General features: G+C 38.7%; 1 protein-coding gene across 2 annotated transcripts in view; it reads right to left on the minus strand.

Annotated features, from left to right (window-relative positions):
* Positions 1 to 27499, minus strand: part of LOC110832235 (uncharacterized) — a 112316-nt gene that overhangs the window by 36638 nt on the left and 48179 nt on the right. For both annotated transcript variants that reach the window (XM_022069061.2, XM_022069060.2), the window contains exons 9-12: positions 24522 to 24593; positions 17215 to 17286; positions 12993 to 13130; positions 7302 to 7373 (exon numbers count right to left, since the gene is read on the minus strand). In XM_022069061.2, coding sequence (XP_021924753.2) covers positions 7302 to 7373; positions 12993 to 13130; positions 17215 to 17286; positions 24522 to 24593 — 354 coding nt within the window. The remainder of the gene's footprint in view (positions 1 to 7301; positions 7374 to 12992; positions 13131 to 17214; positions 17287 to 24521; positions 24594 to 27499) is intronic.

The raw sequence follows: 27499 nt of genomic DNA on the forward strand, positions 1-27499 counted from the left end.
TGAAACATTTATATATTTAGTTTCATTTGTTTGATTTTGTATTTGTAATGTTTCACTTTTATTATTATCGAAATCAATGTAATTATTGTATTATATTTTGTCCTGTGTTGTTGTTCAGTGCTTCACTGTTATTGGCCTTATCTGGCTGATGTCAAGCACTTAAATAAATGAATTGAATTTATCTGGTGATCCAATTTTGTAAACCCTAATAATGGCCTCAGGAATCTCATTCGTGCGTCTTCCAGTTTTTGGGCGTCTCCATTGTTTATAATCCAGTTCTCGCTGCCATAACACAAAGATGCTTTACAAGTAATGTTATGTATTCTTAACTCTGTCTCCGTCGTCATGTTTTTCCTTAAGTGACCTTTAAATATACCATTTATTTTATTATAACTTTGTAGCTTTATACTACTATTCATATCATTTGATATCAAATATCCTAAGTACATAATAGTATTATTTCAGCAACCATTGTACTGAATGTTCATACACCATTTGAGGATAAATATGATACAAAAGGATAACTTTTGCGAAGAACTAAAACAGGTATATGACCAGTCCCCTCTTAACATATGAAAATGTTGCTTGGTGATATCAATTACGAAGGACCCTGATGATGGAGGTAGCAAGGACATCTGAAACGTCGGTAAACTTCCACTAGACCAAACGGCGCAACAACCCAGAACACAGCAATCTTCATACTCACTTCAAATCCTACAAGTCAGGTCTTTCAGAGGAGCTAACTGTGTTACCGACCAGTACCTGGTAGTGACAAAAGCCTAACAGTAAGTAAACAAGTAAGACAAAAGTTTCGTTAGAAAGATCTAATTTGAAGAAACTCAGTGATGTAGAAGTTAAAGGGACGTGCCAAATAGAAATTTCCAAAAGTTTTGCGACTTTAAAGAACTTAGATGACAGTTTAAATATTAAGATCGCATGGGATAATATTAGGGACAATATTAAGAACTCAGCCAAGGAAAATCTAGGATATTACAAACTAAAGCATAGTAAACCATACTTTTATGACGAGTGTTCAAAACTGATAGATAAACAGAAGCAGGTTAAATTATAATGGTTGCAAAACTTAAACCAAATCAGATAATCTGCAAAATTGAGGACGTGAAACCAATAGAAAATTTAGGAATAAGAAAAGGGGATACCTGAAAAGCAAAAGTTATTAACATGAAATTAAATACAGAAACAAAAAAATTAGAGATTTATAAAGAGGCATAAATTAATTTAAGAAAGGTTTCCAACCTATAGTTAATATTATCAGGTGAGAGAACGATTATATGCTCGCAGATCCCCACATGGTTTTGAATAGGTGAAAACATTTCTTTAGCCAGGAATTAAATGTTTACGTGGTTCATGGCATTATTAATATAGATGGCTGGGCCATTAGTGCCAGAAGCTAGCTTTATCAAAGTGGAAACTGCTGTTGAGAAGTTGAAAAAGTACAAATCCCCGGGCACTGATCAGATTTTGGCCGAATTGAACAAAGCATGAGGTAAAACGTTGCGTTCCAAGATACACAGACTTATTTCCTCTATAAGGTGTAAGGAAGAAATGCCACAGCAGTAGAAGGACTCTTTGATTATACCAGTTCATAAGAAAGGTGATAAGACTAATTGTAATAATTATCGAACAATCTCCCAATTATTTATTACCTGCCTACAAAATTGTATCCAACATTCCTCCGGCAAAGCTGACTCCATATGCCAATGAAATTATTGCGGTTCATCTGTGCAGGTTCCGTCGTAATAGATCTACAAATGACCAGATTATCTGCACTGGCCAGATACTAGAGAAAAATTGGGAATACGATGGGTCAGTCCATCAACTACTTATAGAATTCAAGAAAGCCTATGACTCAGTTCAAAGAAAAGCACTTTACAATATTTTGCTTCAAATTTATGTAACAAAGAAGCTAGTCAGGATAGTTAAAATGTGTTTCAGCAAAACCTCCACCAAAATTCGAATAGATAAAGTTTTGTCCGATACATTTCCTATTCAGAATGTTCTGAAACAGGAAATTTATCTATCACCGCTGTTTTTTAGTTTTGTTTTGGAATATGCCATCAGGAATGTCTGAGAAAATCAGGTCGCTTTCAAATTGAATGGGACACATCAGTTTTTGGTCGATGCTAATTTTATTAATCTGTTGGGCGATAATATAAACACTATAAAAGCGGACACAGAAACATACTTAAGGGCTATAAGGGATGTTGGTCTATAAATAAATGCAGAAAACACAAAGTACATGATTATGTATTGGCATGAGAATTCTGGACAGAACCGGGATGTAAGGATAGCTAACGAATCGTTCGAAAATGTGACAAAATTCAAGTACGACGGTAATAAGTCAGAATAATTTTCATTACGGAATCAAGAGTAGATTAAATTCAGGGAATACTTGCTATCATTTAGTCGAAAATCTTTTGTCCTCCCGTCTCATAAAAAAACTAAAGATTAAAATATACAAAAGTGTAATTTAGCCACTTTTGCTATATGGGTGAGAAACTTGGGAGGAACATGTGCTAATATACTTGGAGAACAAGGTGTTGAGTAGGATATTTGGACTTAAAAGTGAGGAAGATAAATCACGAAGCGAATTGCAAAATAATGAGCTTCACGGCCTGTACTCCTCACCTGACATTGCTAGGGTGATTAAATAGAGGATGATGAGGTGGGCGAGACATGCGGCACGCATGGGGGAGGGGAGGATATTTACAAGGTACTGCTTGGGAGGCGAGAAGGGAGAAAACTGCTGGGTGAACGTAGCGAATGCGGGAATTTAACTTTAAGATGTACCTTACAGTGACAAGAATCAATGGAGCAAACTAGATTCAGCTAGCTCAGGTGGCTGGCTTTTGTGAATACGGTGATAAAACTTCGGTTTACGAGGTGCGATCGGAAAGTTTCAAGACTGTACAATAGCGGGCGAACCGGATGTAGTACGAGCTTCTGCCGCTAGGGGGTGCGGCCTACATTCATAGTGAATCAGTGTGCCAGCCGGCATCATCGAATTAGCATTTGTTTCTTAGTTACGGGCGTTTTGGTAGTGCATTACACCGACCCTCCTGCGATTACGGAATGGCGTGTGCATCAAATTTTGCCAAAGACTTGCCAAAATGGCTACGGAAATCTATGAAATGCTAAAGCAAGCATTTGGGGAGTCCGCAATGGGTCGTGCACAAAATTTTGTGTGGCATTCACGTTTTCAAAATGGCCGAACATCTGTCGATGATGACGAGCGTTCTGGACGACCATCTTCGAGCACAACGCCCGAAAATGTTACGAAGATTCGGCAGGCCATTCACGAAGATCGACGTCGTACCATCAACGATTTGTGCGACATTGTTGGGATAGGCTATGGGACCTGTCAGCTGATTCTAAAGGAAGAACTCCACATGCGACGCATCATGACAACGCGCCAGCGCACACCGCCCTCAAGGTTCGGCAGTTTTTGGCCTCAAACACCATGGCCGTCATCCCGCACCCTCCTTATTCGCCGTGTGACTTCTTCCTCTTCCCAAATATGAAAATTCAGCTAAAGGGAAGGAGATTTGAGACGATAGAAGAGATTTAGGCAGAATCGCAGATGGTGCTTGACAGGCTGACAAAGAAAGATTTCCAGGGATGCTTCCAGGCTTGGCAGCGGCGCTGGGATCGTTGTGTTCACTCCCAGGGGAACTACTTCGAGGGTGATGGATGAATTTAATACCTGAGATAAGTGTACGGGTTTTTATAGGCGCAGTCTTGAAACTTTCTGATCGCACCTCGTACATGAAGAAAGTGGGCTATTCTTCGGCAAGCGGAGCACACAATGAACATTTCAAATATTTACTCCGCCATAGAGTGAGTGTTATCAGAATGGTGCATTTATTGCTCACTGTAATATCTATATGTGACTTTTGTACGTAAAGAATGAATTTCGAAACTACTCTGCTCTATTTCTTTCTGTACTACTTTTTGCGGGGGTCACAGTGGCCGCGAGGTCTGAGGCGCCGGCCTTGTACCGCTTGGACTCTGGGACCGTGGGTTCGAATCTCACTCAAGCCATGGATGTTTGTCCGCGTTGTTCTGTGTTGTGCTGTCCTGTGTACAGATAGAGGCCTTGCGAGTCCTACCAGTATCCCCCAGTACTATTTTCTGCAGTAAGTCCCTAGTCAACCCAATATCCCTCCCGAAATCGTGAGTGGTCATATCTGCTGTTAGGCGGAGCCAATAAAAGCGCCCCTCTAGATCGTAACAACACTAATAATTGTTCGGTAAACAAAGCTGGCAGTGGTAGTTAACTAATGAGACGCAGAAGCAAATTGTTCCGCCCGAAGTGAGGTTAATTACGATTTGACATTTTGTGTACCTGCGATTGAGACAGTTTAAACATATCGATCATAGCCCTGCTTTTAGCGTGTGGCTTACAGTTTAAAGCCTCAAAGTTTAGTTGAATCCCATTAAATTTAACCCTGATATTACACAAGCTCGCAACAAAGTGTGTCCGTATTAGAAGCCGGCAAAGTTCAGTTATCTGTTCATCTACTCAATGTTTGTCCTTGGCCATCTGTGATACAACATTGCACTGAGCAACATCACGTTACAATTGTATGATTTTGGTTTTACCATGAAGAACTACTATATTTCGCCCACAGGTTTGGCATGTTGATTGGGCATAAAGTTTCAGGTAAAATTTGAACTAAGCCTTTACTAATCGACTGCATCGTCAACATATTTCGGTCAGTTTGAATGGTGATCGTGAATATTTCTCGACTGCCACCGGCATTTTTGTTCAATATAGGACAATAATGCGTCGTGCTGTCGGCCTCTATTCTTTCCAAATTTGAATTTTAATTAGGATTTTACACGCTACATGACACAAAACCATACATTAGAGGACGTTTTGGAAAACGTAACGAAAAATGTGTATTTCAACTTCCGTGATCATTAATTTATTTACGTATATAGTCTACGGAGTTGAGTCTTTCCTGAGAAACCAGCAGCGGTTCAGCCACTTATGAATTTCCCACTATTTTATGAAACTCAAAGGTTCATCACGGTGTTCACAACAGTCTGTAACTGGTCTCTATCCTGAGCCACATTCATTTTAATATTACCCTTCCGTTTACGTTTAGTCTTCCTAATGTCCTCTTTCCTTGTGGTGTATCACCAGAATCCTGTACACACATCTCTAATTACCATGCAGGCAACATACCTTGTCCATCTCATCCTCCTTGACTTGATAAATCCAATTATGTTAGGCGAGGAGTACAACTTATGAAGCTCCTCGTTATGCATTTTCTCTGGACTCCTAGTATTTAATCCCTCTTGGATCCAAATATTTTCCTCACCACTCTGTTCTCAAACATCCTTAGTATACATTCCTCTCTTAGTGTCAGAGACCAAGTTTTACACACATACAAAACTGCAGGCAAAATTATAGTTTTGTATAATTTAGTTGTTATACTTTTAGACAGCAGATGGAAAGACAAAAGGTTGTGAGCTGAATGGCAGCAGGCATTACCCGTATCTAATCTGCTCTTGATTTAATCATAAATCAAATTCTTATTTGTTATTCTCACTCCCAAACATCTGAACTTTGCCACATTTCTAAGGGATCCATTAGTTATCTTTATATAACGATTTGCCCTGCACTGTAGTGACGATATATCAACATATACTGAGTTATCTCTGCAGGAACCTCATTACTATTAACAATTAAAGCTTCTGCGTTCTTCCTTATTGTATTTATGTCCCTTGATAGACTTACATCATCAGCACAGACCATGAGCTAATGTGTCCCATTCAATTTCAGTACCACCTGGTTTTCTTGGGCGTTCCTAATGGTGTATTCTAAAGCAGCGCGGTCCAACTGCTTGTCAGTGGGCCGGATCCGGCCCGCGAATGTATTTGTTAATTTATTACCATTTAGTATAAACCCATTTTTTTCGAAGTTGATATTCCGTCAATGTTAAAAGAACATTCTGCTCAGTGTTCTCACTAAAACCATTGACTTAAAAGCAAAAAAAAATGTTATTGTATCAGTTACAAGCTGTTAATGTAGCGGATTTCAAATAATTCGTGTAAGTTCTCCGGATAAACATTATGAGCGATACTAACTGTTACAAGAGCGAAATAATATACAACTCTGTGGTAGTTTGTGCACGTTTAAATACAATTTATATTTCAGCATATGCAATAGTAAATTGTTATATTTGAATTAGTATTATTAAAGATAACGACAATGTAAAAACAGTGACAGTAAGGGTTTCGTGGCCCTTGGGTCCAACTGGAAAACTAATCCGGCCCGATCGAAGATAAAAGTTGGACCAGCTGTTCTAAACCAAAGTTGGATGGAAATAGAAATAAAGTATCTACTTGTTATAGACCATTTTGAATAGGAAACGTACCAGACAAGTGTTTACTTATACAGACTTTTCTATAGGTTTCATTTAAACACATGTAATAAGCCTAATTATTCCTATGGTTTTGCCAAATACAACGAGGATATTGTACAATACTTCCCTTCTAAATGAATCGTAAGATTTTTTGAAGTCTATGAGTTGCCGATGTACTGTCTCATTGTACCCCTATTTTATCTCCAGTATCTGACAAATACAAAAAATCTGATCATTTGTTGATCTATTACGCCGAAACTCAATAACGTTTTCTATGAATTTTGAAAGAAGAATGTTGGTTACAATTTTGTATTAAGTTGATAAGAGTGATATACTTCGATAATAACTACAGTCAGTGTCATTACACTTCTTGTACATTGGCACAATAATAGGCTTCTTCCAATGCTAGGGCAATTTTCCCTTATTTCAAACATAATTAAGGAGTTTATGGATCTCAGAATGTAATGTTTCATCTCCTGCTTGAATCAGTTCTGCCAGAATTTGATCTCTACCTGGTGATTTACGTATTTCCCACTTTGTAATAGCAATTTCAACCTCGAAGGAACTAGGCTCAGGTACATATGGTTCAGCTGTATGCATTTCCGTCCGCCCAACATAACTAAACCGTATGTACATTCAATAACTTTCTGTGACCGTATGTGAAACACGTCAATGGTGTCCAAATGTTCTGTAGTATATTTGAAAAATTACATACCCCTCAATAGCCCACAAACTTATGATCGCTCTGTATTATCTTTCTGTATTCGCTAATTCTTCCAAACTTCTCTTTCCTTAAGGTCATGCACACAAATGCTGTTTCTTCCAACTGGACGCTGTGTTACATGTATATAAAAGGCAGTTGTCTAAACATGAAACTGACAGGCACCGCGTGGTGCTTATACTCACAGGATTAGAAGATGAGGTAATTTGGAGAACGTGTCGTTCTGAAGTAATCGCAAGTCGTTCCAGGACAGGTACCTGAAACAAACAGTCTTCATGCAGTCTGTTCGCAATTCCGAAGTAAGTTGGACTCAGTTGTTTGTTGGTTACAAGTCTTCTAACATCAACATTTTAAACGAAGATTATTAAAAATATCTTTTATCCAGACTCTCGGGCTACAAGCCGCGTCAGGTGGCTGACAGGAGAATAAACCATATCCTCTGTCAACGTTTCGAGAGCCATCTCTGCTCTCATCCTCAGGGCAGCAGCGTAACAAAACTGGTCGTCTGTAGCGCGCTCGCCAATGGGAACTGCGGTGGATGGCAGGTTGACCACGATTCAGCGTTTTTGGCCGCTGCGTTTTGTAAATTGGAACCTCGGAGAGAGTCATTTATCAGAAGTTTCCTGTAAGGAATGGCAGCAGGCCGCATACAGTACACTCCAAATAAAATGAAACATCACCACCGTATATAACACAGCAAAGTGGATTTCACTACAATACATTTTACTAGAAAATTAACACTGCAGAGAGTATTAGACAATTTTATCTTCTTCACTATGCTTTAGTCCTCTTCCAATTCTTCCACTCCTGACAGCCCTTCACTTTCTGACATATAACTCGATTCATCACCGCTGCCGCTGCTATCCATTCCATTATCTTAAATTATAATGCATTTAATAGCTTCTTCGATCATGCCTTCTTGCTCATTATAAATTTGTTCTAGTTTTTCCAAATGCCAGACACACATTCTCCCATTCCTCTTGCCCAATATCTTCGAATCTCTGGCGACAAAGTTGCTCGACGTCCGCCAGTTCTCATCGGCGAGCGCGCTAGAGGATCAGTTTTGTTACGCAGCTGCCCTGAGGATGAGAGTAGAGATGGCTTTCGGAACGTTGGTAGAAGATATGGTTTATTCAACATTCAACCGCCTGACGCGGCTTGTAGCACGAGAGTCTTTTATCAACTTCAGTCGCCGCGAAACCTCCACTTTAAACATCTTTTTGCCAGTTTGGAACAAACGTACCCTCGTGTTTATAAAATAAGAAAATAAACTATCAAATCATTTTATAAGGTTCCAATGATGCGTTACGTTCAATATTTCTGTTTCTCTAGAAAAGATAAATCGTTCAGTATTCTGCAAATGAAGCCACTTCGTTTCGCGAGTTGTCTCTGCTCATGTCTTCAGGTAAAATGCTTATTCTGTTGGGTCTGATGGTAGGGGCTAATTCCAGTCCCTGTGCTAGGGAACGTATCGAATCGTAGTGTCTTTATTTTTATAATACTAAGCGATGGCTTAAGTCCAGAGAAACAAGAAATCTGAGCGACATTGTTTGCTCACGAATTTCTAAGTTGTTGTTCCTTTCCAATCTGCGCCAGAGGGGCGAGTGAGGAATAGAATGCCTTCCTTTAAATACGGGAAAGCCATAAATTGTTCAAAACATTTCAAACTTACATGAATCAGAAAGTTTTAGAGATATCGTGAAAGGGATTGCATTGTTCGAAAAAACCGCTGAAAAAGTTTTGTGTTAATTGATTGCCTGGCCGATGGTGGCGCTGCTGAAACGTACGTAGCTGGCGAACGCAAGATGGTAATTTCTCCCGAGCAATAAGAATTGTCTGTGTTGTGGTACTGCGAGATAAACTCAGTTACTGTAATTCAGAGACGTTACCATTGGGAATATAGAGAACAAGCACCTGGAAGACAGTCAGTCCATCAAGCGATGGTTGGAACAGTTTCATCGCGCTAGCAGAGAACTGCACGTTCCCCGATCGACGTCGGTTGAAGCTGCACGCATTTAAAACCCAGATTGTGCAAGCACTCGAACCTGACGACGGGCGTCGTAGAAAGAAATTTGCTATAGACATGCTAGACCGCATCTACAATGACAATGGCTTCATGGACAGAGTGATTTTCAGTGATGAAAAAACTTTCCACATGTGTAATATGGTAAACAGACACAATTGCAGAATTTGGGTTTAAGAGTCCGCACATGCATTTCGCGAATACAAACAGTATAGCCTCAAGTTCAATGTGTGGTGCGCCCTTTCTCGTCATGAGGTTATTGGACCCTTCTGCTTTCAAGAGAAGATAGTGAACAGCACAAATTATCTCGATATGCTTGAGTTATTTTCAGTCCCGCAGATGTCACACCTTCAACAAAATGGTGCCCATCCATACTGGGGCCTTACAGTGAGAGAGTATATGAATAAAACTTTTCCAAACAAATGGATTTTGCGGGAAGGACCAATCCCTTGGTCTCCTTACTCCCCTGATATAATACCACTGGATTTTTTTGGGGTCTATATAAAGGTCAAGGTATTCCGTACAGAAATGTGGTTGAACTTCGTGCAAGGATCAACAACGCACTTGTTTCTGTGGCACCCCAGATGCTGGAAAGCACATGGCGTGAAATCGAGTACCATTTGGGCATTCTGCAACCTACAAATGGCGCCCACACTAAGATGTTTTGAACTTGATAATTTCTTCTTTCAAGCAAAGAAAACCAATTATCTGTATTCCTAATACTATGTATTTTCTGTTTACTTGAAATGTGGTAAATAATTTATGGCCAACCTGTATTTCAAAGAAATATCACTAAGGAAAGTATCAGTTCCTACAAGAATTTCGGTTCAAATTAATGAATCTAAAATAGTAAAAACACTGACTGCGTAATATTCGCTAGATTTATTACAAAATTCCTAACAACTACGGCCTATAATTTTCCTTTAATCATTGTAACAGGTATAGAGTTGTTATCAAAGTACATCTGCATTTCGAAATTAATGATAAAGTAGAACTGGAAAAGTTGTGACTTACAAACAACAAAGAACTTTTTATTTTATGTTTCTGTGAGCGCACAGTTCACACATATTTTCAGAATAATTATTAATAACGTTTGGAATGTGTCTTCTCAGAAAGCACGACATTTCTCAAATAGTTATCTTGTTCTCCTATCTTCATACATATCAGCGCAGTTAACTTAGAGGGAGATGGTGCATTAGCTTCTGCAATGTTTTGAATTGTCATCTGGAGCTTATTTATAATATAACCATAAAAAGCGGTAGCGCTGTTACATGCTATGCCTTTTTGCATCTCATCGTATTCAACGAACACCTAAACTTGAAAAACATACTGGCAATAATGTTAAAAAAATCCAAATATTATCAGATTCATATGTGATTGAAGGTCACTAGAGTGGCAAACTAAAGGAACATATTCTTTACGGAACTGCTTTTATTTGCATGGATATGAACATCACTAATAAATGCAACCAAATCCCATGTACAAATTATTTCATGCGTAAGCAATACGTACGAAACAATTTAAGAAACTTCCTGTTAATACGAAACATCAATATTCAACACATTCATCGTAAAAGCTCACCACTGCACACTTTTTGAGTCAGTTTAATCCATTTCACATCTTAGTAGTTAAGGATAAAAGATAAAGTCGTCCCTGTCTCTTAACTAAGTGGCACGCCATGCGGATGAGTGGGTGAGAGGGGCTAGGACGTATAGCTCCACGAGTTCTTAACTTCGCCACAAGGTTATCTTTACGCCAAAGCTACTTTAACCCAATATCCGTTGGGTAAGAAGCTGCATGGACCTCAGAATAAATTTGGATTTTGTGGCGAAGAGAAGAATCCTTCCTGTCAGAACAGAGTTCTGGTCTTCCAGCTTATATTTTAGTTATTAAGCTATTTTGGCTCACACTTTTATTTATTTTTGACTACAAATGGGTTTTTACCCGGTGGCAGTGGTCCTACAATAAGACATAAAACAATAAGACACAACAAAACAATGAGATACAACAAAACAATGAGCCAGAACAAAACAATAAGGCAAAAAACATAAGACACAACAAAACAATAAGACACAACAGAACAATGAGATACAACAAAACAATGAGCCAGAACAAAACAATAAGACAAAAAACATAAGACACAACAAAAACAATAAGACACAACAAAACAATGAGATACAACAAAACAACACACCATATTCAAAATAAAACAACTCATAAGATTACAAAACCATATAACCTAAAGTACATAACTTAAAATTTAATACCAACTATGCATAAGACAGTAACAGTAATGAATTACATACGTCATGAACTGATGCACTCACATTTCATCAGGACCTTCTCTTCACTTCACTACACTTATGAAGCCTTCCCATCCTCACCCCAATTTAACCCCCTTCACTGCACCCACCCATTTATTCCCTTCACTTCACCTCATTTATCACATTTCTAACCTTCTTCCTAAAAGCACTTGGTTTACAGGAGAGAGTCCCTAAAACCTCAGCAGGTAGCTGGTTCCAGAGTTGGATGGTCCTATTTACAAAGGAATATTTTCCGATATCTGTTCTTTGCTTTCTGCTCCTAATTTTCCGAATATGATCGACCCTGCTCAGATAGTATGGCCTTTGCAATCTGTCACCTATAGCTTTCCATGCCCGATCTCCCGTGTACGCCTTGAAGAGAGCACATATACGTGCTATCTTTCTACGCTGTGCCAGGGTTTCCCGGTTCGAATCGCTCCTATGATATGCAAATTTACATGCTTTCTTTTGCACCCGTTCTAACTCATTTATCTGTTCCTCCCTGTAAGGATCCCAGCACGCCGCCCCATATTCCAGAATCGGACGCACTAGTTATGTGTAGGCTAGACTTTTAATATTATCCTCAAATCTTAGCCAAGTTTCGGCAACTGGTCACATTTATTCAGGTTTTATAACTAATAATTTGCATGTATTTCTCATATAAATTGATAGATGATACGAATTTGTATCAGTGAGTAAATAAGAATAAAGCTGTGATTTATCTGAAATATTTTAAAGGATACTAACGATGGTGTATTGTAATGTGGATTACTGAGTTTTGGGACTTTATCCAAAGTCTAGTATTGCAAAAAGAAAACCCGCAGTGTTTCGGAAATAGGATCTGTTTCCGTCGTCAGGTGTAGGGAAGAGGTACCTACACTTCTGGGTCCATTACAGAGGACTAACCTCAATCACAGACCTAGCAGAGAAGGTACCATTTCCATAAACCTGAAGAAGAAACGTGTATTTTTAGAATACCAAAAAATAAAAAGTCTAAGAAACTCAGTAATCAGACTGGATTCAGCTGGCTTAAGATAAGGTCCAGTGGCGGTCTCTTATGAAAACGGTAACATTTCTTTGTGCTCCGTAAAAGACGAGGAATTGTCTCCTAACTAGGCGACCATTATTAGTTTCTGACGAAAAATAATGACTCATTCAACTACACACGTCACACAATGGGAGGACGACAATGAATGATGATGTTGGAAGGATACGTAAGACATACCTTAATCAAGGACAACATGTGTGTGTGTGTGTGTACCTGGACAGAAACCATTAATTGTACATATATGAAGCAGGAATGCTAACAATGGGAGTTCAAGGAAACATTCAGTAGGTGTATTTTCATGGAATTAGTACCATTGTCCCGTAAATATGATGCGTTTAGAAGTAATTTTAAGTGGGAAATATGCATAAGCCCACATATGTGATTCGACAAGTAGACTTTCGAAACGATAGAAGCAAAATCTATTAATATTGGTCTGACAAATGCGAACATTTATCCTAACAAATTACTTGCAACATTTGAACATTCTTCCAGAAGTACTTACAAGTTCTGAAGTAATGGAAGCTGAGAAAAAGCCCTGGGTTCTATCCAGCCGATGCGGTTATGGGTGAGTGACAGCTCTTGTAGTGCCGGAAGTGGCGTAAACCTCGGTATGGACTTCAACCTGTTCTCACTAAGGAACCTAACGGCAAGCGATTATTTCATTAATCAACTACTGGGATACTGGGAAAGACCCGTTCTTCAAGTGCCTGAGCACTGCGGGTCCGAACTTTTCGTTGGTTTTGATCTATAGACATTTGGTAGGGCTCCTTGGACGAGGGATCGGCCCGTCGCAAGGCCTCTACCTGTACACAGGACAGCACAACACAGAAAAACGCGGACAAACTTCCATGGCTTGAGTGAGATTCGAAACCACGGTCCCTGTGACCAAGCGGCACAAGGCCCACGCCTCAGACCGCGCGGCCACTGCGGACCCCATTAACCAACTACTGCATCGGTATCCTATTTTAAATCGATACACTAGACCCTCGTTGTACCGTGGGTGTCGAGTTATTGCTTCAACACTCGCATTACAAGTGAAATAAAATTAATTAAAATAAGACACATAGAATATAATAGTAGTGGACAACATTATCACACCTACTGTATAACAAAGGTCTATAGTATAGCACTTAGGAATATAATTCCGTGCCATAAATTCTGAAATTTTTTCTGATCGTATGATATTCATAAAATTCAACGTCGCTATAAATAAAATCAGCATCTAGGACGTAAAAATCACTGCGTAACAGAGTTCAGTTACACGTAAAAAATATAATAATCAGAAAAATTAAAGTACACTACAGTCCCATCTTTTGCATACCCTCAAATATTTGTTTTCCCTGGTTCCAATAATAAATATCAATTGTTTTACATTAATTTGTAATCGGTATGAAAATCAAAATTGCATCAAACATCGCCAATTTTGTAACTCCAGGTTTAGTTCTTAACCAGGTATTTTAATCAAATTAAAAATAAAATCCTTAGTCTATATCTATGGGCAACACCAAAACAAGGCTTTAATAAAGTTTTGTAATTTTAAAACTTTGTCGACACTGAAATTCACTTCTTTATTACCAGCTGCTAAGCTGCAAATTTGGTTCCATCATATCTATATTTTTTATGGTAGTTTAATCGCAAACTGCTGGCAGGAGTTCAGGAGTATAAATTCTCTTTTAAATTAATTAAAGATGAAACAACATTGGACTCTACTTTGAACTTTTTTTATTCAAGTATCATTTGAGGTTCGCTCGGTGGGGAATCCTAACAGTCTTCTGGTTTGTAGCGGTGTGTAATCTAGTAAACGTTTACCGATGTTTCAAAGGTACTTGCTGCCTTCATCATCAGAGCGATCACAGATAATGGAGTCAGGTCACAGTTTTGAAACGTCGGTAAACGTTTACTAGACTACACAGCGCTACAACCCAGAAGACATTCATATTCGATTTTAATAAAGTTCACGCCTTGACATTCTATTTTCTTACGATAAGATTAATCTATTTATGATTAGGTGTTGTCTTTCATTCAGCATTTCCAACTAAAATTGCGTGTTATGCATTTATTGTGCGCTTTGTGCCCCTAAGTATCATAATCTTTGATGTGATTACTCTATTAATATTTAATGAAAAGCACAAAATAAAGCTCTTTATTATGTAACATGCATGAGGATTTCTTTATGGTCTAAATAATTAGCAACTACTAAATAATTCACCATAATGCTTCTCAGTCTGATAATTAGTTTCATATTCATGCATTTACTTAGTGACTAAGTGTGTCAGATAGTTACTTAGTAACTACAAACGTACTCTCTGAGGCCCTTTCTCTCCAATCCGCGGAAGCCCCTAGAAAGAATAATCCACTCAATATGTTCTCTGGCTTACAATTAGCAGGCCTTGTTTGCAGACACTCGCTCATAGGAAGTAATTCTCTGCCTTTCGAGACACGTTCCTTATGTACTTCCGGTTCATACAACAACAAAACAAACCAGGTCGGCGTTCATATAACGGGAGAGTGAGGTAAGCTGAATTAGCTCACATTGGCATATTTGGAAGGATTGCATGGTGACTAAGAAAAAACATTAGATCTGGAAGGACAATAATCAATAAAATATCATATCAATGTTTCTTGGAATTCTCATTCGCAATTTTGTTACAGCCTCCGGCTTTACGGATCGTATGTAATAACCAATTCACAGGAAGACAAGAAGAAATTTCGTAGGCATTATTTGCGTCAGTTTGTGAGGTCATCTTTTCTGACCGACATTCGCATTTAATTAACTTTTCTTCCGATCTCAGTCTTGTTTTCCTCTGTCTACAGTCGAATTATTTGGAGCCAGACAAGACAGGCCAACGCCTAAAATCCTCCGTCCCTGTTCTTAATTCCCATACAATTCCATTCAAATTTCTTTCTTAATTCCATAGCAAACATGTTACTGCTTCTTTTATGTTTGTGGAAGTTTTCTGTGAAATGTAATAGGAGTATGAAAGGAAAATATTTACTTGTTTCCAGAGTTACATATAAGAAACATGTTCTCTCCGTATAAACTATTTGTGACGTCCACTTTAGTATATGTTGCTCTGTAACTCCAAAATAATATTCATAAGGGCAATGCATGTTATAAACCCGAAGTAATTAAATACTGATATTTTGGAAACAATAACTTTGGATAATCATTCTGTAAGTTTCCTATCTATAAACACGTTAATAACTTTACTTTGGGTTGCACATCTTGACCGAAATTTCAAAATTGCACATAGTGTGCAACTATGAGCTTCCGAATACATAGGTTTACATACATATGCTCTTTCGTTACACACACGTACGAAAGCACATACGTACGTACATACGTCCATATGTATATTCGTACACATGTACATACATTTGTGTCGTGAATGTGGCGTTTGGACACAATGCAATTGTTCTGCATATGGCGGACAAACCTCAACACGTCCGATCTCTTTTCCCTTTGGCAACTGCGTTCATTGCACCTCAGCGGGTCCTTTGTCTTAGCTGACTGTTTTAAAGAGGTCACATTACGTCCGGCACGTCTCAGTAGCATTTACGTGAGAACAATTGTGCCGGAAGCAATATTTCACCCTCCGAGTAACGGTAAGCAGATTTTGCGAAACGAAGTGTGAAGACGAATGGGAAATGATAAGATTCAGGCCAAAGGGAGCGACAAAGCTGTGAATTTCATGGTTTCTCTTCAACTTATATCTAATTTTTGTGTTACGAATATAAAATTTGGCCTCTCATTCAAAGGAAACTGAATAGCTTGGATGTCTTTTAAAATAGGGGGCTATGGAGAAAGTTCGACCTAGAAGAGAGAAAATAGCAGAAAGTTTGAGAAAGCTGTACAATAAAGAGTGGAACCTATCATTATTTATACTTTTAACCGAATATAATCACTAATCGAATAAGATAGGATGAGATGGGAGGAAAATCTGAAGGAAATAGACCGTTGTAGGTGAAAGGATTGCATTAAAAAGAATCTTAAATAATCTAACGGACAATTCTGTATGAGAACAGAAAATAGGGCGTAATGTTCATTTTCAGAACCATCGAAAACTAATCAACTTTACAAAATAATAGAAACCACTACAGATCGTTTATATAAACAAATAACGTATTATATCTTCAAAGCGCCTATTTGAAACTTAAACGTGGCTTTGCAATAATTTATGTAGAGTTTTTCAATTTTTGATAATAACATTTGCTAAGCAGGTACAAGATCCAAATAAATTTTCTTTCTCTCTGTGTTGATTTATGTTAGTAATAACAATAATTTGGATTTAACATCCATTTGAACATTTTATAAAATGTTTACAACGCAATCCGTCCTCTGTAATTACCATTGAACCAACTAGTACTTAAATTTCAGTCTAATAAAGTTAGTATAAATCTCTTTCTTTGGTCTAGTTGTCCATCCACTCCTCTATCTCGGTCCTCAATTTGCCGTTTTCTTAGTTTTCCCCTCGAGAATTCTATGCCTATTACATTTATCTGTCAGCTGTGTTACACATAAATCCAATATAACTTCCCTTAATTACCCTATCAAGTATGAAAGAGCTGTGTCAAAGTCCGTCGTTGGTAAACCCGCCATTCTGCACGTGATAAAGCTGTTGGAAATTACAGCAATTTCTGTATAAGACAGGCCTACGTTCTAAGTAATGTCAACTTGTGACCAGTGTTGTTTCTATTCTAAACTGAACTGTGATATCACTTACAATTTCTCGAGACTGGTAAGGGGTACGAAGACGCTTCCATCTACGTCAGCAAGAAGATTATGTCGCAAGTCTCTGAAACAGACAGCACGCAGAATTAGTCTTGTCTCCGATAATCCTCGAGCTACACGCCTTCGCCCTGTTACAAGATCCACAAACAACTGAACATACAGTAAAAACACTCTAAGTTGGACACTTGGAGTTCTACAAAAATGTGTCTAACTTACAGAGGTATCCAAAATAGAGGGAAAGAGAAAAATCTGATTGTGGTCTAATGACAATATAATCTATTCACTTACATTCACTAACTACTGTAGACTTACTTGCATTAAGAATTAATTACAATACTATTATTAATAATAATCTTTTGAAGCCCACTCCCATGCATCGCACATTATACCCCAGCCTCAATAACATTTTCTAATGTTTATTCCACCAATTTTCACTTCCCCATCGCAAATAGAAATTTTTTATTTCTGTTAACACAATCTGAACTCAAATGCAAGCACAGTACTGATGTAGTTAAAGCTGTGTCTTCTGCAATACTGTAGTCCAGTTAAGGGTTCAACAAAAGAACAGTCAAACACTTGCAATGTATTCCAATAATGGGCTCAATGTCCATAAGATAATCCTCCAGAGAGGAGACATTCATCAGTTAGAAATTCAAAATAACAAAATATGAAACTGAAAAAGTTTCCCTGAAAAGCATCGAAGTTAAGTGTATGAACCTGTCCAACTTACAACAAAAGGGGTGTTCAAGTTCCATGATAAAGGGGTGTCCAAGATATAGGGCTGACCAACTTGAGGGGTTTACTGTACATCATAACACTACGCCTTTGGAATCTGAACACAAAGCGGGTCTGATCAGCTGCTTCTGTCCATAAGTACACGTACCACTGAACTGGAATTGTTAAAATTTCCATAGTGCAAATTATATGACGTTATCAAACATAGTTTATTCATATCAAACTGCAAAGAGTAAACAACAGTTGACTCATAAGTAAATTCAACGAACCCCTTTCTAATTATACTACTTAAAGTCATGTTTCTCAAAAACAAGATCTTTATTACACAGTTGAAGAGCAATGGATCACTAAGAAAATGACTTGTACTATTGCGTAAATTTGTCTGCTTGTTGGTTACGTGGTTAATATTTAAACTAGCAGTTTCTTACGAGGAGCATGCAACAGATTAATCTAGTCCTCATTTTCTACTCCATATCATTAAAATAAAATTGAATATTATATTTTATTCTACCGAAAGGTTCCACAAGTGGTTTCTTCCCTGCAGTTATTTCGACTGGCATTTTACGCATTTATTTAGCTTTCACGTACTCACGCTATCACATTTTTATTGATTTGATCAACCTAATAAAGGTTACAAAGAGTGGCATCATGAAAACATTCACACTGTAACTTTTCTCCAGTCGCTATTATTTCCGCTCTCTTAGCACCAAATATTCTCCTTAAAACCTTCTCGAACACGTTTAATCTATACCCTTCCCTTTCGGCAAAACCCAATTTTATAATCACGTAAAACAACAGGCACTGTATAATTAAAATTTAATAAATAAGGTGTTATGGTCCTCGCCTGGTGTTTGCAGGTATTCCAGGAAATTAATTTATTCTTCGATATTTTCGGAAATTTAATTCAACTTTGTTATTATTGTTATCAAATATTTAAAGTTCTCATTTTTAAGGATGAATTAGCTATCTTTGAATTACAATTTTGTCCTGAAATCTGGTGATGAGATGTGCGTGTACTTTTTGTTCTTAATAAGGGTACAGCCGGCCATACTTGTTGCTTCTTGTGTGCTGTGTTGTACACACCGAGGTTATGCTGCAACTTGGTCGGAATGAACGACGTGCGCATAATCTGCAAATTTCTGTGTAGGCAACACCTCAAACCGGTGGCATTCACGTCGGTAATAACAGCCAACAGCACTCAAGAAGAGTTACAAAATTCATCCGTTGAAGTCTACAAACCCTCGAATGCATCCATTGTGTGTGAGGGTGTAAAATGGATTAATATAATAGGATTTGTTAAATTGCGGCATACGGTGTGAACATGGCTATAAATGTTCGGGTTACATTAAAGGTAAAGAATTTATTGACCGTAAGGGAGAGCTAATTTAATTCCACAATAAAAATTTGATTAGACAATGCTCAGAATTGTAAATCAGAGACCGCTAAAACTCCACCTTATAGGAATTATTTACGGAGTTAAATTCTGTAAAATATTCTATGTGAAAAGTATATCACAGAAAAATAATAGCATCGCTTTTTTCAATCTCATTAACATAGTGAATTCTCGTACCAAAATAAGCCCAATGATGGGTCCATTTCAAAAATTAATATTTGCTTCTTCACCTGTATTTTGAAAACGATACATATAATAAAGATCAGTGAAAGTACATTCGTTAAACTAACTAACTAACTAGATGGCTTACCGAACCCGAAGGTTCATCACCGAATTAACCTAAGTCCTCCAGGACCCTGTCCTGCGCCAACAAAATCCAGTTTCCATCAACTCCTATCTCCCATAGATCCCGCCTGAGATTATCCTCCCATCTACGTCTAGGTCTCCCCAGCGGTCTCTTCCCTTCAGGTTTCCCAACCAGTACCCGGTGCACACCTCTTGCGCGTTACATGCCCAGCCCATCTCATTCTTCTCGACTTAATCACCTTGACAATACTGGGGGAGCAGTACAGATTTTTAAGCTCATCATTGTGCAGTTTTCTCCACGCCCCATCATCTTCCCTCTTAGGCCCAAATATCCTCCCAACACCCGATTCTCAAACACCTGCAATCTGTGTTCCTCCCTCTGAGTGAGAGACCATGTTTCGCACCCATACAAAACAACAGGCAAGATTATTGTTTTGTATACTTTAATTTTCAGGTTCTTAGAAATCAGACGGGAAGACAAAATATTTTGGACTGAGAAGTAGCAAGCATTTCCGGAATTTAGTCTCCTCCTAACTTCCTCACAAGTATCATTTTGATTTGTTATTGTTGTTCCCAAATATTTGAACTTTGTAACCCTTTCAAAGGATTTATTAGCCACCCTAAGATAATTTTGCCCGCCTGTCTTCTGATGACGAGATACTAACATGTACTTAGTTTTTTCTGAATTTACTTCTAGCCCCACCTGTCTACTAGCATCTAGTAAAACTTATGCGTTCCTCTTCATTATATTCATATCGTCCCCCAATAAATTAACATCATAAGCATATGCCAATAGCTGATGTGTCTTATTCAATTGCAAACCCTCCTGCCTATCTTCGACTTTCCTGATAGCATATTCTAGCACAAAGTTAAAGAGCAAGGGAGACAAGGCATCTCTTTGTTTTAGACCGTTCTTGATGAAGAATGTCTGAGAAACATATTTACCTATTCGAATTTTGTTACAGGTTTCATTTAAATACATTTTTATTAGACTCACTACCTTCTTTGGTATACCAAATTCAATAAGAATATTATATAACACCTCTCTCTTCACAGAGTCATAGGCTTTTTTGAAATCTATATATAATTGATGTACGGTCCCACCGAACTCCCATTTTTTCTCTAGTATCTGACGAATGCAAAAGATCTGATCAATCGTTGATCTGTTTCGTCTGAACCCACACTGATGATCCCCAATAATTTCATTCGCATATGGGGTTAATCTTGCCAAAAGAATGTTGGATAGAATTTTGTATGAGGTTGATAGCTGAGATATTCCTCGGCAATTACCAAACTCAGTCTTGTCCCCCTTGTTATGAATAGAAATAATTATGGATTCCTTCCATTGTTGTTGCATCTCTTCCTTATCCCAAATTAACTGAATAAGCTTATGGATCTTCATATGCAACCCTTTACCACCTGCTTTAATTAATTCGGCTGTAATCTGATCAATTCCTAGAGATTTATAACTTTTCAACTTCCCAATGGCTAGTACCACTTCATCTAAACCAGGTTCTGGCACCAACAGTTCAGCTGTATGCATTTTAATCTGTCTAATATCACCAGTCTCATTCGTTATAGCCGGTTATAAATGTCGATTCACTCATCTCATTTTGGGTAGGCGTAACTATAGAATTACTTAACTCCCCTGGTTGTTTATCTAACGTGAGCATAACTTCTAAGACACTGAATGAAGCGGTCGTAGCATTATTTAAGGTAAAGTAAAAAGTAAAGTTTGTCCCACTATACGTCATGTAGGCGTTTGGGGTGAGTGGAGGTATAGCTCCTCTCTTCCTTGACCTCGGCACTAGATGGGGGTGAGTGGTCAGCATCACGCCCCGGCCGGCTTTACCCCCGGGAAAGTACCCCGGTACCCATTGTAGAGGAGGCTGGGTGGGCCCCAGAGCCGGTCTGGACGCAGAGGCTAGAGGAAACATCCTCTGCCCCCGTCGGGGATCGAACCCCGGTCGTCCAGTCCGTAGCTAGTCACTATACTGACTGAGCTATCCCGGCAGCATTATTTAAGGTGTCACCTTAAATCAGGTTACATCAGCCATTGGCCATTGTGCTGAGAATCGAACCCCGAACTATCGAAATACAAAGCAGGTATGGGTAACCACACAACTATTACGTTGAATCTTTTTCATTATTTCTGAGACAAAAGTATAAAAAGCCGGAAAAGCACACGCACAAACATGTGCCAACACTACCTCATGAAGTACTTAGAATGGAGTAGCATTGAGCTCAAAATCCAACTGCTCCTGGTTTAACGTTGTTTACCTCAGGTTACGTGCAAGGAGACGAGTTCTTGAGAATATCCTACAAAAGTAAAGACGAAAGTTGTTCAGCTGGAAATAGCAGCCATCGTAACGAGGTTAAAAAGCAGTTCCCAAACCGCCCAAGTAAAGTCAATCAGGCGCAGAAAGGAAAACATGTCACGCTGTCCGACTGAAGGGCATCGTCTAGGGAGAAGTGACGTGTCAAAATAACGGAAAGACAGGTAATACTTACACTGACAGGAAGCACATCGGCTCAGAGGTGACGCGGACGACTCCCATTGGCAATTGAATATGTTAGTATCTCGACCAAACACTACTTATCCTCCCAGAATTTTTTTTGGCCCACTCAGTCAGTCACTTATCTAACGGATCAAAACACTTTTTGCCCTGATAAAGGCAGCAGACACTTAGGAAACGTCAGTGAACTTATTTCAGACACACGTGCAACAACCCAGAAGTCTAATCTTCATACACGCCGCCGTGAGAACGTCAAATCTCATTTGCAAAATTAATGTAGCATTTAATGTCTTGCGTACTCTGGAAAAGAACATTATTTGAGTTCTTTCCAGAACAAACCGCTGAGGAGAATATACTTCAGAGCTCTGCGTAACTGGGCTTCAGATAACTTTATTTATAGTTTGTAATATTCATGAAATATCCTTGTCTCATGGATTGCACACAATACTTTGAATGTTAAACCTGAAGAGAGTACAGTGTTCGAGACTCCCAGGCGTATAGGAGGACAACAATAAAATTGGCCTGAAAGATATAGATACAAGCTTATGGAATCGATTCAACTACCTTGCAATAAGGACCGCGACGGATTCCTTGAACATAGGCCTTCGAGTTCCATAAAAGCGAGGAATGTCTTGAATATGTGAGTGAATTCACCTCCACCAAAAACATTAATCAATGGAGTTAGTTATACAGCTCATGTACTTATGTGCTGAGTATATTTTAGTGTTTGTAGGACATTTTTTCAGCTACATACGTTAAAAATTAAAGAGGCTGTCACAATAGGGCAGTAATAAAATTACCTTTCACGCATATGTTGATTCGATTTACATAAAATGAACTGGTATAATTAAATGTTAATCACTCCATGCCTGTTCCCATACTCGCGATTTGGCATAAATCAATATATTTACAAAAGCGCCGTTTTTTGAAAACAAATTGTTAGAGATATGATATCACAAATGACCCTACGGGAACATCCTTTGATATCAAAATTAATTGATCACACACATCCGGCTCTATGATGTGGGTTGATTACCAGCAGCTTCCCCCCAAAAGCTAATGCTGAATTTACGTAACCGAAGCTATGAAGTGAGAGTAGATATCATCTGCTTCGTTTCACACGTAAGATAACGCAAAACAAGCTCTCGCGTCTCCCCCAAGCGTCTACATGGCGTATACCGAGAAAAGTGTACTTTTTTAGATAATTTATGTCTTCTTTAGAGTTTCACTTAATTAATTAGTGCCATCATCTAACACTGGCATTTTGTTTGTATCTTACATTTCTGAATCTCTTGGATATTCAAAGAAAGATTACAATGCAATTGCAATTAAAGTTAGTGTAGTTTGAGATAACTCAGAATTTCAAACGTATGAGTGAATTAATTGACTACATTGTCTTTATTTATAACGAAATCTCTTAGATATTTCCGATCCTTGGAACAGCCCGCAGAAAATATGGTTTGTGGTAAGTGGAAAGGCAAAATGGCACGCCACGTTCTGAACAATAAATGGCACGTTATTTACACTCTACCTACGAAACTATTCTGCTTGATTCCGGTTCTAATGGTTGGGCGGCCATGATGCGGACTTCAGCTTAAGAGCTATAAGAGTAATAAGGCGGTTAGCATATAGTACCACAGTTCTTCATTTTCGTAAATTTGGCAGAATTCATGCTACAGTGGCAATCACCAGAGACATGTGCATCTTTCCCATACGAATCACATTTGTTCATGTCTCTAAAACATGTCGGTAGCATTATCTACATAGTGGGATTCGTGGTTTTCACGACAGTGAGTCTTAAGATTGCTGGCTTCTGGGCTGTTGCGTCGTGTAATCTGGTAGAAGTTTACCGACGTTTCAGAGGTCATCAGGGCGATTCATAGCCCTGATGACGGCGGCAGTATGACCTCTGAAACGTTGGTAAACATCGACCAAACTCCACAGCGCAACAACCCAGAAGACAGAAATCTTCATACCCACCGCTGTAAAACCCTCAAATCTTACAACTATAACCTTATCAAAAAATTAGATACTTCCCAGATATTATTAGGGAAAAGTTAATCAAGCTAAATTAAATATGTTGGTGTGTTCAGTAGCACTTTTTCCTTCTTTTCTTCTAGCAAGTGGGTTTAATAGACATACAGTTTTGATAATGACAGATTTGATTTATGTTAGACACCTAGAAGAAGAATAGGCGGTTTCGCCACATCTACAGTGCTTAATGTAAAGAATAAACACAAATCATCCTAGCATTATACAACAATCAGCCTAACTCCACTGGAAACAAATTAAAAAAATTGTTTGTAGCATGCAGAAGAACTGAAGTAAAATAATGATGTTAACACTTACAGTTCACGAAGGTTATGCAAGTTCTGAAACGCTTCCCTTGGTATTCTAGACAGCTGGTTGTAACTGAGAATTCTGAAACGAAACAGAAACAACAAATCCAATTTAAAGTTTGTATGTGTTGTACACATTTAAGTGTTCATGTTTCCTTCGATAATTCAATTAAGTAGGGAAGCGTGTGTAAAACAGAATAACAAGCTCAAGAATTCGTAATCGCACGTTTCAGAATCGTATATTTTGAAGTCTGTTTCTTTGACTTACGTCTAAGTAACACAATTGTGTCCGCTAGGAGGAGATGATGTTTAAAATTGTAACATCTTATTCCCAGTACAATCAAAGTACTTTAGCTATTCCTGTGGGCGAAGAGTGTTGTGTCAGAAAGTTTGCTCCAAGACCTGTAATCGAAATCAAATAAATTCCGTACTTAAAATATCGTGGTTTCTGTGTGCCCATACTAACGTTCTACTCTCGCCATTAGTTTTCTTTAACATACCGTTTATTAGTACGGAAATGCGATACTTAGGTGTTTAATTGACATAATATACGCGTAAGCGAAGAACGTCCAATGGCCCGTTTACGCCTGTCAGTCACGACGAGGTCGGTGGCGTTGCGAACTATAGTTTGAGCTAAATAATACCTAGGGAAAAGTTTAACAAATTTTTGTGAAATTTGGTATGGAGTTCATGCCATAGTAGGACGTTCGATTGTCCAACATTAGTATTCACAATGCGACGAATGCTCAATATCGCGAGGTGGGACAATGATGGCGCCTCGTTGCATCACTATATTTGATAACATCTTCGCCATTGATTACGTCAGTCACATTGATAATGTAATCTCTATACAGAGTGAGTCAGAAGTATGTTTACAAACTTCGTGTGCGTGTTCCAGGATCAAATCTAAGAAAAAATGTTCTTATGAACACATGGTAGCAAATGCTTCTTTTTCAAAATAATAGCCATAAATAAGTTTCAATGTATGCCTTTATTGCCAAATATAAGGACAGGGATGTTTCTTTATAACAGATGCTCAAAGGTTGCTCCTCCATTCTCTGCACGTGCCCAAGCACGACGTACACAAGACTGACGAATTCGTTCGTACACACCAGGGTTTCCTCGAATCATCTGGCATGCATTCTGCACACGTTCCCACAGGTCGTCTTCATGGTTTATGGGTGTTGCATAAACGACGGACTTCAAGTGACCCCACAGATAAAAGTCCAATGGAGTCAGGTCCGGTGACCTCGGTGGCCATGCTACTGGGCCACCACGCCCAATCCATCGCTGAGGGTACTGTTCATTGAGATTATATCTGACGCGATGGGAGAAGTGTGCTAGGGCTCCATCATGCATAAACCACATTTGTCTTTTTGTATTCAGTGGTATATCTCCAAAGAGACGTGGCAAGTTTCTTCTTAAGAATCGACGATCTGAAGGTCCTCTTAGACATGATGGAAGCATGTGTGGACCAATAAGCATGTCGCCAATTCCTGCGCAAACGTTAATTGAAAGTCTTTGTTGGAAGCTGGATTCACTTTGATATAAAGTTAATTCATTGAAACTTATTTTTGGCTCTTATTTCGAAAATGAAACATTTGTGACTTCATGTTCATACGAACATTTTTTTTTACTTTTCATCCTAGAACACACATACGAAGTTTGTAAACATACTTCTGATTCATCCTGTATAACCGTAAGAAATATGCGCATAGAAATCGGCGTAAATAAAACCTCTGAAATTTGTGTGTACTTTGAATAGAATTCCCTTCTAATGTGCTTATGAATAAATGTCAACAGAAGAGAATTTAGTGGTGGGTTGTACATTTCTTGGAGGGAACAAGACACAAAGTTTGCTCATCCTTAGATGCTGCTTCTGTTTCTGTTACTCTAAGCAGAAGTGCAGTTTCATCAGGGCACAGCGTCGGCCGTGGTTTTGAAGCAAGAGCGTAAAGCCGTAAAAACATATATTAATGTTGGAAGGTTTAACATACAAGGTGCGATCGGAAAGTTTCCAGACTGCGCCTATAAAAAACCGTACACTTATCTCAGGTATTAAATTCATCCATCACCCTCGAAGTAGTTCCCCTGGGAGTGAACACAACGATCCCAGCGCCGCTGCCAAGCCTGGAAGCATCCCTGGAAATCTTTCTTTGCCAGCCTGTCAAGCACCAAGTGCGATTCTGCCTGAATCTCTTCTATCGTCTCAGATCTCCTTCCCTTTAGCTGAATTTTCATCTTTTGGAAGAGGAAGAAGTCACACGGAGCTAAACCCGGCGATCCGGCAAGATCTTTGAGCTCCTGACAAACGAGAAGGCGAGTGGAGTGGAGTTCTTCCTTTAGAATCAGCTGACAGGTCCCATAGCCTATCCCCACAAGTCGTTGATGGTACGACGTCGATCTTCGTCAGGCCATTCACGAAGATCGTCCAGAACGCTCGTCATCATCGACAGAGGTTCGGCCATTTTTAAAACGTGAATGCCACACAAAAGTTTGTGCACAACCCATTGCGGACTCCCCAAATGCTTGCTTTCGCATTTCATAGGTTTCCGTAGCCGTTTTGGCGAGTCTTTGGCAAAATTTGATTTGTTCTTGAAAATCCGCCATTCCGAAATCGCTAATTCGATGATGCTGGCTGGCACACTGATTAACTATGAATGTAGGCCGCACCCCCTAGCGGCAGAAGCTCGTACTACATCCAGTTCACCCTCTATTGACACAGTCTGGAAACTTTCCGATCGCACCTCGTTTACCACAGCAGGAATAATTGTAGATACTTGCGGAACAAAGAAAACTGTCACAGAAGAAACAACAAGCCTATGCAAAATCACAAAAATTGCACTTAAGAGATAAATTTGTGCGCATCTGATGGAAAGAATACATACTGAGGGTCTTCAAATGCTGGATGTTGAGGAGAATATTGAACCTTAGAGGAAGGAAGAAAAAATTACTGGAGAAATTGAACACTGAGAAGATTCTTAATTT

This window comes from Zootermopsis nevadensis, unplaced genomic scaffold (assembly GCF_977971745.1).
Source record: "Zootermopsis nevadensis isolate Lab colony 2312 unplaced genomic scaffold, Znev_1.0 Znev_ptg000010l, whole genome shotgun sequence".
Lineage (NCBI taxonomy): Eukaryota > Metazoa > Arthropoda > Insecta > Blattodea > Termopsidae > Zootermopsis > Zootermopsis nevadensis.